At 40.6% G+C, this 12126-nt stretch overlaps 1 protein-coding gene across 3 annotated transcripts in view; it reads left to right on the top strand.

Moving 5' to 3' along the window:
- The window catches only part of FGF14 (fibroblast growth factor 14), a 569134-nt gene that overhangs the window by 388432 nt on the left and 168576 nt on the right, over positions 1-12126 (top strand). Inside the window, exon 1 of one of the 3 annotated variants that reach the window (XM_081082493.1) lies at positions 2094-2834. The exons of the other annotated variants lie outside the window; for them this stretch is intronic. Coding sequence (XP_080938619.1) covers positions 2642-2834 — 193 coding nt within the window. The 5' untranslated portion in view covers positions 2094-2641. Of the gene's footprint in view, positions 1-2093; positions 2835-12126 lie in introns of those variants that run through there. 3 annotated transcript variants of the gene reach the window in all.

Genomic DNA, 12126 nt, shown 5'->3' on the forward strand with positions numbered 1-12126 from the left:
TGGCAAAATTACTCTTTCTTTCTTTCTTTCTTTCTTTCTTTCTTTCTTCTTCTTTTTGGTTAATCCACACTGAGGATATTTTTTTCATTGATTTTTGGAGTATGGAAGGGGGGAGGGGGAGGGAGAGAGAGGGAGAGAGAGAGAGAGAGAGAGAGAGAGAGAGAGAGAGAGAGAGAGAGAGAGAGAAAAGAGAGACATCCATGGATTGCCTTCCACAGGCACCCTGACCAGGACCAGAGGTGGAACCTGAAACCCAGGTATTGCCCTTGATGGGAAATTGATCCTATGCCCCTTTTGGTGCTTATGCCTATCCTCTATCCACTTAGCCACACAGGCCAGAGCCCTATTCCTTTTAATATTGTGGTTATTTTGTAGATATAACATAACAAGATAGGGAAAATAAGCTAACAGAGTATGTTCTTTAATGTTAAATATGATATACACTGTCCTGACTGCTTTGGACCCAAATCTACATGTACTCCCTTTACATTAAATTATCTTCCCCAAAGGAGACTTGTTAGCAACAATGGAGTGAATAGAACAAATACCAGCTCAGCAGTAATTGCTTGCATGGAGAGAATGTGGGAAACTTCTGTAGAGCAGAAGGTGTCTAGCCTCTCTGTAATCAGCTGTTGGCTGAATTTCTTTCATTGGCCTGGTTGCAAGTCCTTGTAGTACTTTGCTGCTTATTCCTGAAACAAAGAGAAAGTGTGTGTTGGTTCACAACTGCTCCCTGGGTTGCTTTTAGATGGTGCCTCTTCACTCCAGCTCTAAAGCAGTTACCAGAGAATTGATTGCTACAAGTCTCTCATTACCAAATGAGTCTTCTTTCCTCCATTCTTCATTCTGGACTGTGAGAAGTCTAGTTTGGCATTTCTTTTCTCTGTCTCCCTGTAATGGTAAGCAAAGCAGCTGAGAGGCAAGAGGAAAAGGTAAGAAGCCACACTAGCAACAGCTACACTAGGTCTGTCACTCAGAGTGTATCCTAGAAACCATGGATCTGTATCATCCAGGCGTGAAGTGTTTTCTTTTTTCTTTTTTCCCCTCAAACCTCCTTTCCTAGGGTGCCTTCCACTTGATCCCTTCCTCGAGGGCCTTCCAATTTTCAGTTATCCAAGACCGAACACTGTCGGGGACACAGACAGGGACTGGAGGGGAAGCAGCACGGTTGTGCATGAATTTCAGACACAGTCCTCATGGCTCTGCCCGCTGACAGAGTTTCTTTACCCAGGGACACAAAGTGGGGAGCTCAGTTTGGACTGCCCTTCAGTCTGGTGGCTTTTTGTTGTCATTGGGATACTGTGACATGCTCCCCCACCCTTAATATTTCTGTGACTTCTTCAATTTTCCTTAGGCCGTTATCCTCGCCAGCTGCTGTTTTGTAGCAACCGCAGGGGGCTGTGTCTCTTCCTCTAAGTGCCAGAGAGCAAATTTGGAAAAGGGTCTTCCCAAGTCACTTTGCCACATCTTCTCACCTTCCCCTCCTCCCTCCTTTTTGCTCCGTGTTGCCTTTTCAAAATGACAAGCCTACCCTTCCTGGCAGCAGAAGGGAGAGTGCAGCAAGTTTGGGCGGACTAGGTGAAGACTGGAGGCGCCTCCCTCCTCAGGACACACTCTCCTCCCTCCCAGCCTCTCCGCTTCCTCCTCCTCCTTCCCTGGGTGGGGTGGCTTTGGTGCCAGAGGGATTACTGGGGAGGGCGGAAACCACCTCACCCTTCAACCGAAGCTCAGAGTTTCTGTGAACCGGGAGATCCCGCAGCCCCAGCTAGGCCACAGACGCCTCGGAAACCCATGAGTTTGATCTAAGAAAAAGCGCGGCGGTATTCCGTCAGTTCCATCTGCTTTGGCTCAGCCTCTTAGCCCCACATCTCTTGTAGTCCATTTGAGCTGTCTTTATCGTTAATAATATTTTTAAACATAGTATTCTATATGCACACTTTTTTTTTCTTCCTGAAGAGAGGAGGGGGACGTCAGGTGGGGGTAGTGGATGGCAGTGAAGCGCTTTGATGAGCGATCTCCAAGGAGAAGATTGCTTTCTCCAGATGCTGATTTTCAAAGCACTTGACAATCACCAGCAGAACCCCAGCACGGGCGGCGGCGGCTGCGCCGGCGGCGGCACCGGACGCGGGGCAGCTCCAGCCAGAAGCTGAGTCCCACTCAACGCGCACTGATCAGACGGACCCGCCGGGTCCCAGCCGGGACCTGCCTCCATCCAGTGCCCTGGAAGAAGGCGGCGAGTCCCACCGCCTGCCGAGAAGGTGGGCAGGGCAAAAAGGCAGCGCGAGTGGCGGTGGCGGTCCCCGAGAGGGCTCCAGCGTTGTGTGGTGACCGCGGCGGCCGCAACCCCAAACCCACTCCCAGCTCCAACGCGGCCAGAAACCTGCGGACGGACCTCGGGCTCCTAGGGCTCGCCCCGCCGCGCCCAGGGCGCATCTGCGCACCTGGCCCCGCGACCCGGTGGAGAGGACCATGGGTCCCAGTCGGGACTGAGCGCCCCTACGCCGCTCCCCAACCCCTCCGGCTTCCCCCAGCCGCCCCCCCCGAGGGCGAGCCAGGGTCCGCGCCGCCTCTCCCCTCTCCCGTGCCCCCAGCTCCCTTTCCCTCTGTCCTCCACCTCAGCCGGACCCATCCCCGAGCCACCATGGCTGCGGCCATCGCCAGCGGCTTGATCCGCCAGAAGCGGCAGGCTCGGGAGCAGCACTGGGACCGGCCGTCTGCCAGCAGGAGGCGGAGTAGCCCCAGCAAGAACCGCGGGCTCTGCAATGGCAACCTGGTGGATATTTTTTCCAAAGTACGCATCTTCGGTCTCAAGAAGCGCAGGTTGCGGCGCCAAGGTCTGTGTGGGTCACTGTTGGGTGGTGCACCCTCGGATCTCCCCATCTCCCCGCCTGCATGGACCTCTCGGGGCTTCCCCTTTCCTCCATTAGCCTCCCAGTCTCCCCCACCTCCCCGCGTCTCCCTGACCAGCGCTCTGAGCGCCTTCTGACCACGGGAGCTGGGAACGTGCTCCCAGGCAACCTGTAGCCCCTGAAAACTCAGCCCCGCCAGGAGCCGGCAAGTTGGCCCGCTGTCTCTTGAGTCTCCTTCGAGCTGGGTTCCGGAGAAAATCTCTCTACTCGGAGGGGCTTGGTTCCCCCCCGGGGATGGAGTCTGACTCCCGAACCCCGGGCAAAGATCTCTGCAACCCCTCGGGGTCGCGCTGGCTGCTTCCATTCTGATTGGAGGTGTCAGGAATTCTGTGTGTGTCTGACCTCAGTCGGTTCCCCAGGATGTCTGGAAACCTCCTTGGCTTCTAGACCGGCATGAAATGTGGTGAGCCCCACAGTGCCCTCCGCAGGGGCTGGTGTAGGAGAAGTGTGTGAAGGGTGTATGTGTGTGAACTACGGGCTAGTTCAGTGGAGATTTAGGGAAGGCTGCCTGACCTGCGGCATTGCGCACTCCCAAGCCCCTGAGTCACATCTTCGAGAGGGGCGCAGACTAAGGGAGAATGAGTCTTAATTAGCGGATTGGCGAAGTACACATCCCCCATATGTATCAATTTTAATTCAAGGACTTGCGAATTACGTGAGGCAAACCAAGCAGTTACTACATCACAGATGACTACTGTAGCTGCCATACTATGCCTTAAAAAAGATAGAAGGAACTAGTGCCCAGCATGACCTTCTGTTGCTACCTTTGAAATGTCAGGGTCTGAGATAGCAACTCACTGAGGAGCCAGAGCCCAGCGGCTTTTGTTCATCGCTGCCTGTCTCCACATCCAGTTGCTAAGGGCGGTTGCTTTGAGAGCATGTGCGGTGTTCTGTGGGAGAAATGGGGATTGCTTGCTTTTCATAACTATGGGCTTGTCAGGAAACATCAAAGGATATATTTACGTTAATAGGAGTATATGTTTGCCCAGCACATTGTATTCTCAGTTCCCAGCTGTATTTGTTTTAAATGTCCTGTTGTTCCAAAGACAGGAGAGAGAAGCATATACTATACATGTGAATCTAGGTGAGTGTTCCACACATTTACAGATTTATGACCAAAAGTTTTAATGCTCCTTTTTTTTAAAGGCTGAGCTAAATATTTTTCAAGGACAATACCTTATTGTTACAATAAGAAATTGGAGGTTACTTGTTCTTAGAATCAAGCTTAAAAAAATTTGAGAAATATAACAGCGGCCGTTTTAAGGGAGATAAAATTATGTGAATGTAATAATTATATAAATATAAGACTTTTAAAAATAAAAAATTAATAAATATAATACTTTTAGATGAAGTTTTTGGGGACAATATTTTTAGAACAGTGTAGAAGCTATTAAGAAAAATGGATTTTAATTTTCCACTTTAGCTTAGAGCTTTATCTAAAAAACTTTGTATTGGAAGACCCACTTGACTATTTTAAATATTTTTGATGCATGGAGGGTCACATTATCGTGGCTTAAAGTGTTTGCTTCTCCCCTTATTTCATCAGATTATCTTTTAGAACACAGTTCTCAGCAGGTAGAGCTACAAATTTGCCATCTACTTGAAGTAAACATATTCCCTTCTAGATAAGATTATTTTAATATAAACTGATTAAAACTTACTGTGTGTTTCTTTAAATACACAACCAGTAGGTTATTTTATAAGTAGATACAGTAAATGTTTTGTGTTATTGGGTGATGGAGGGTTTCTTTTGCACTTTAGAGTTTTAAGATGGGATTATACTTTTTTTCTCAGATATGGAAAGACATCTGAGCTCCGCAGCAGTCTGTTTCACCATTTCAGCCATGTCTGCTCTCTTGGTATTCATGAGTTAAAAGTGATATACATGCCTCAATGATCTGTAGGAAAAATATACTTGAGGTCACTTTTGCTATCTTATTTTTTATGGGAGCATGGAAAAGAAGATAGGTAGAAGGAAGTTTTGTCAGAACCTCTTTTTTTATCTTCTTTATATTTCTTTCTTTCTTTTTTTTTTAAAATATATTTTATTGATTTTTTACAGAGAGGAAGGGAGAGAGATAGAGAGTTAGAAACATCGATGAGAGAGAAACATCGATCAGCTGCCTCCTGCACATCTACTGGGGATATGCCCGCAACCCAGGTACATGCCCTTGACCGGAATCGAACCTGGGACCTTTCAGTCCGCAGGTCGACGCTCTATCCACTGAGCCAAACCGGTTTCAGCCTTTATATTTCTTATATATAAACAAATATATCCATTAGTGAAGAAAAATATAGTTATATCTCGAGTATTGGAAATAAATTATTTTCTTATTTTTAATTTAAGCAAAATAAATATTAAAAGTTTATAGTATGTAAATTATATATTAATATACTTATATGAATTCATATTATATATAACTATACATAATTATTTCAATGTTTTATTAAACACTCTTGGAAATATTTTTATTCAAATTTACCTTTCCCCCCCAATACTCATTCGCCCAAGGAAATTTAAAAAATCTGTTTTGTAAATTTAAAGATACAATTTTTAGGTGTGACAACACTGTATATCTTCATATTTGAAAATCATTAATTTGACAAATAGTTATTGAATCTTTATAATATGTCAGGTCTGTTTCAGGTATGAATGTGTAAAATAGTGAATAGAACAGATGAAATTCCTTCCATCATGGAGCTTACAAATATGGGGTAGAAAGTTATTGCAACTGGAAATGAAGAAACCAATAGTTCTGATTAAGTTAGGATAGGTCACACTGAGAGCTACAGGTTGAGGGCTGATCTTTGAGATGGATACAAAGATTTCAAGAGTAATGTGTGTATATGTGTGAAGACCATGATGTGGCAAAAATCCTAGCCTGTTAGGAGAAGCAAAGGAGGTGTGGAAACTAAGTACGCTTCCATCTTATATCATAGTCCATTTGGGCTGCATTTTATATTTTGACTGAAGTTTACATTTTGACACGCAAATACAAATACATTTGACAGTTTGACTAATGGAATAAAGAATAAGTTCTTATTTTGTGGGTTTGGGAAGGGTAATATACATTTCTTAAGTATAGAGTTTTTCTTTTCTTATTTTTAATGCTTCTTTAAGTAGTAATTAAATCAATGTGAACAGTATGACATATTCACTTATGCCCTTTTGGGTGATCCTATCCCCCACTCTAATCACTTCCAACCCCTATAAAAGAGTGATTTTTGTACCAGTTGTGTACCAGTTGTACCATTTTGTATTTTATGAAGGACAGGAATTTGCAAGGTGTCATTTTGTGGTTGTGTGGGCACCATGACTCTATCCCACTTTTCCAGATTCATCTCCCTCTATCCTTCCCCTGCCTATTTGGTCCAAGCACCATTCAGATTCCCCCAATTAGCCACATGATTGCAAATCCCTGTGCTTCTGTTTGTGCTTTATTTTGTGCATAGAATCTTCTGTCTTCCATCTTCACCTATTGAAATTATCCAGATTTCTTAAAGCTTGGAGAAAATGCCATCTCCTCTGAGAAGTATTTGCTCATTGAAGATAAGTAAAAATAATACTCCTGTGGCATTTTATACCTCACTAATGCTCTTTAACCCAGCACATATTTTCATAGGTTGTAGTTAGGAGCAAGTCTATGTTACCTGCACTTTATAGACTCTCAAATATTGATAGAGTGTCTGCCATGTTCTAGACACTCATCATTGACCTTGAATTGAAGTGAATTAAGAAAGGTCAACAGGTGCAAAGCTAACAATCAAGTCCTTGAACCACACTGCTCTATATGGGCCATTTTAGAAATATACTTTTAAAACTTTTATATCTTTTTACTTTCCCTAAATATATACATATGTAATTTATCCCATTTTTAAAGAATTAGGAAGTGATTATATAGTTAGAAGTTATTCTAAAAAATGCAAGAATACGACCAATCTCATTTTAAGACTTAATTCATAATAATATATATTTAGCTATATATATGCTAAATTAGCTAAAAAAGAAGGCACAAGGCAACAAACAATGGTTTTATTATTTGAATCTTAATAAAAAATGAAACTAAAATAGAAACTGCATTCAATGATGGATAATGAAGATGTTATCCTAAACTGTTACATTTTTACTGTGAGTTTTTAAACTAAACAAGAACCTTCATTACCTATAAAATAATAACCTTTCAAAATCTTCAGTACGGCTAATGCAGTTGCTTCTTGCAATCTACTTGTTTGGGCTACTGTATAGGAACCATGTATCATGTGTCATTTGTTTTCAAGTTTTTCTGTACTATAAAAAGCACAAGTGCATCACACCAATAAACACAAAACTGCTTTGCTTCAGTGTGCTAATGAAACCCATCAGCTATCCTAAAAAAAGTGGTCTTCCTTCCTATAAGGTACTGTATAAGGCAATACTTGTCCACCTCTCAGAGAATAATCAACAGCAGAGAGTCTTCAAAAAAACACCTTTCTTTGTGCTACTGCTGCAGAGCTATTACCATGTGAAAATACCAAGACCACATGGGTATTTTGGCTGTTTAGGTAAAAATAAAACAAGATTATATTTTTCCCCAAAGGATCACGCTTCTTTTCTTTTGGAAGTGTCTAGCTTTTTAAATAAGGGCAATTTGTGGGCGTCTTCTTATATACCCTTTGATAATACCTGTTGCTAACTTTTTGATAGAGTTGTATTATTTGTTAGTAGTATTAAGGTAAGACAAAATTATAGTTTTTCTAAATTGAAATGTCCATTTTTTTTTTTAAAAAACAAGGGTATTTAGTTTAGGATTTCTAAGTGAGAGACTTTATGAGAATACCGGTAAATAAAATAATGTTAAAGATTTCTAGAGATGCTGTCCTTGCTTGCCTATGTATATTTTTTGAGGTTGACTTTTTATGATTTCCGCATTCCACATCTTCTATAGGCTTCTGAAATGGTTAATGCCACAGTGGTGCAATAACTTCAGAAGTGGTGCGATAAGTAAAATGAATCTTTAAGATAGCATAGTAGATCAGGTACATTGTTAGGTTAAGTAAGATGGCTTGCTTTGGGGTGTATTAGAGTCAGAGATTGAATTGAGTTTACATATATTGAGAAAATAGTATTGTTAGCTGGTGAAGATATCCTTTGGCGTTTCTTAATATAAGATGTTAGAAGAACAAACTCCTCCAGAGCCACCCTCCTGGTTACCAGTACCAGTCACAGGTTTCACTTTGTATTTCAAACTAGAGGCCCAATGCACAAAATTCATGTAAGGGGCTTGGCCCTTGCAGCCTCACTGCCTCCGTGGCCCCTCGGCCCCACAGCCCCGCCCACTGGTCATTCCCAAAGGTTGTTTGGAAGGTTGTTCCGGAAGGTCGTTCCTCTGTCTGGTCTAATTAACATACTAGCTCTTTATTATATAGGATGAGTAGAATTATTAGTATAGTTTTGTGTTTGGCCCCCAAATTGTTTTTCTGTTAATTATTTTAACCCCTAGAGTGCCGGGGAGCATGATCGCGCTCCTCCTGTCTTTCTCCAAAAGTGCTGGGAGCACTATCGGCAATTTTTTTTTTCTACTAGTATTTTATAATACAATCAGCAAACAATATATGTCAAAGATGTAAACAAATGTAGTAAAGGTTTTCTTAAGTTTTTGAATATGTAACTTCATTTACTTGCGATTCATAATTTTTTTCCTAAACTGCTGTAAAATCAGCAAAAATGCCTTGGCAATTTTAGCATAGTTCCTAGGATATTGGTTGGCACTCTAAGGGTTAAATAATGCTACTATAAGAATTTTTTTTTTTCAAATACACATGAACCTCCCTCTCTTCAATGTAAAATGATGTATTCTAAATTTTATTTACTTAACTTAAAAATATTGGCAGAAACACAGGAAAATGTAGATGAAATATTTTTTAATCTGATTTGTTCATTTAGTTATGGAAATCTAGGTTTCTTTCTAAGTATGCTTTATATTAATTTCTCCCAAAATAGTGAGGAACTTTAGCCTTAAATGACTGTGTGTTTTGATAATACCAATTGTATATGATGTTTTACATATTATTGTTTTAGCACTTAAGAACTAAAAAAACAAAAACAAAAAATAACCCAAACAAAAATATAATGGTACACAAACACATAAGATACCATTTTAGGGGGATTGATGCAATTTAAAGTCAGTCACACTTGTTGGCATAACTAGAAAACAGCTAATTTAGAACTTTTATTTATAATGATTTCAATGTTCATTTTAAGACACTCAGATTACATAAATATGTCACAATCTACTGTTTACTGGGAGTGAGAGGCCAGTAGTAGGGAGTGTTAGTAGAAATCTAGACACTTAACAAAAACATCTTAGGCTAATGACTACTTTGTCATTCAGGGAAAAGATTCTTTTCATAAAGCTATATTGTCTGAAATGTGTGTGTGTGTGTGTGTGTGTGTGAGAGTGTGTGTAATATGTGTTTCGCCCTATGCTTTTATAGTTCTAGATATCAAGTTTAATAGGGATCCATATAGTGTAAAGATGGAGGATAGCCACTTAAAAGTCAGTGTCCCACCAGTGCTTGGCATATAATTAACATTCCACAGCATTTGTTGAGTTAAAGGAAAAATCCTGTATTTCCAAGGATTTACATGTAGAAATTGCAAAAGTGATAAAGAGTGACAGCTGAGATCAGTGGGCACATTGCAATGGCTATAATTGACTCAGTACTTACTAACATGTTTAACAACTAATCTATATGACACTGTGTATCAGCCTCTGTTCCATTGAATATTCTTTTATCCTCACAACAAACTTATGTAGTAGATACACTATACTACCATTCATGGATACATTAAATTAATCGATGATACACGAATATTCTCCATCCATCCATTTTATAAATGAGGAATCTGAACACTGCGCCCCCCCCCCCCCCATTGAATAAATTGTTCAGTTCCATAAAAACTCAGAGAGTGGGGGGCTGGGATTAAAACTCAGGTTGCCAGGCTGACTCCAGAGTACCAGCTCTTAACAAAAGTCACTTCTCAATTACCATATTTTTTATCATCTCGATTAGTTGAGATTCATCACTATTTCATAGCAAAGGAAACTGAAGCTCAAAAAGTTTACGTTTTTCCAGAAGACTTAGACCTAGCAAGTGACACAACCAGAGTTAAAAAAAAACAATCTGTCTGTCCTTAAATCTTGTTTTCCCCACTACTTTACACTCTCAATTCGTCATGACATTGTGAACTCATAATTAATGGAATACCTTTTACCACAAGGCAAGTAGGTGTTCAACATATGCTGTTGATTAGACTCACATAATAGTGTATTATTATGTTCTTTTAAATTGAGGGTGTAAGAAGGTCTGTCTCAAAAGTAGAGACATTTTTGTGGACTTTGGGAGAAGAGACAAAAAAGTGCTGAATTTTACCAAGCCTTTTCTGTCATAGGCTTTTTCCCCCAACAAGTGTTTGGATGTGAGACATGTTGATATTACCTCCTTAATGAATTGCAACATTGACCCAAAAATCTGCAAAGGATTAATTTAGAGTGCTTTCATTAGCATGTAATGAATTTCATGTTAAGTCTTTCATTAATTTTTCATGACTATGTATTTTAGACGTTTCTCATTTCTAATAAGATGCCTTATTGGTTACATTCATTATTGGCCGTATTGTACAAGTAAACCATCAAGGTTATACATTAATCACAAAAATTACAGACTGTTAGAAATCTAGATACTCTGTGTTATATGCTGCTTTTGATTTAACACATTGGTTCAAAGTTCTTTTCTAATAAGTTCTAGATCTTGTTCTTAATACTGAAATCAGAAAACATAATGTAGTCAAATCTAAGTTGCTTGTAAACTGTGTAACATACTTTGTAGAAACTGCACACAGATTAACATTTAACTCTGGGACAGCCTTACAAATCTAGTCATACATTATTTGATTTACCTGGCTTTTATTTTCTTGTTACCTTACATAGTAAAACGAATTGGTTAATTCAACTGCCAAACTACTTTGTGCCTTCACCTACACAGTTGATTTTGGCTAAGAGAAAACACACATACTAGTATATATGAATTGAATATACTTTAAATCTATAATAAAAAACATCAAGTGGACCCTGGGTATATTTTTATTTATTTATTTATTTATTTATTTATTTATTTATTTATTTAAAATTATATTTTTATTTGAATCACCAGAAAGATTGACTTGTGGTCTAAGTCAAATGTTCAGAATCTTAACAGGCCAGACGGATTTGATCCCAAGCACAAGCCCACAAGGGAGGGGACCAGACAAACCAAGGAGAGACAACCACCCCCTATGAACAGATGAATGATGGCTTCATACAAACCGATGAAATGTTTGGACAGAGGCAAATCTCACATGGTCATTTCTGTTTCTTTTTAAATACAGGTTTGTGAGGTGGTAAAAGGCCCAAAAGTGCATATGTGAAGGGGGAAAAATACAGAAATGAAGCAATAAAGTGGTTTTCCCTGGAGGGACATGAGGAAGAAAACAGGAAGCAGTGTTGAGAGAATTCACTTTTCTCACAATTGGGCTTCTTGTATTTTATTATTGGTCCACTAACATCATATTCACATTCTAGCTTTGATGTATGTTCTTTCCTGGGATATTGGCTAAAGGACCTCTAGGAACTGTAAGAGAACACCAGGGCCTCAGCCCAGACCCCAGGTTCTGTGCTCTTCCAGGGGTGGATGATTCTGGAAAGGAACAAGGACGCCCAGCAGCCCCTGGGTCCCTCAACACCAGTGTGACAGTCCCACCTCTCTGTGGGTTGTATCCCCTATTTTTAGGATGGGAGGAGCAGAGGGCCGGGCAGCAAGATTCCAGTGGCTGGCCTGCCTTGTTTTGGAAGGAAAATTAAGCTGAGTGAAAAGGCTATTTCTTGCTCCTCCAGGCCCTCCTCCCACCTCTCACCACCCTCTCAACCGCAGGCCCTCCAGCACACCTGTTCCCCCACAGCCATTTCCTGAGCTTTCTGATTTGGGGTAAATATTCCCAACTTAACTCACAAGCAGAGAAAACTCGATTATGCCTGGAGCCACCACTTTAGTAGATGCTATTTTTTACCTTTTTTTCTCTCCAAAACTCTTATACCCCATCTCCCATCTCCATTATCAAATATGGCCTTACTTCCATTTCTCTGAGAAAATAGAAATGATCAGAACTAAATTTTCACATATGCCACAATTGCTTTTACAA

Source organism: Myotis nattereri, assembly GCF_964212035.1.
Source record: "Myotis nattereri genome assembly, chromosome: 2".
NCBI classification, from domain to species: Eukaryota; Metazoa; Chordata; class Mammalia; order Chiroptera; family Vespertilionidae; genus Myotis; species Myotis nattereri.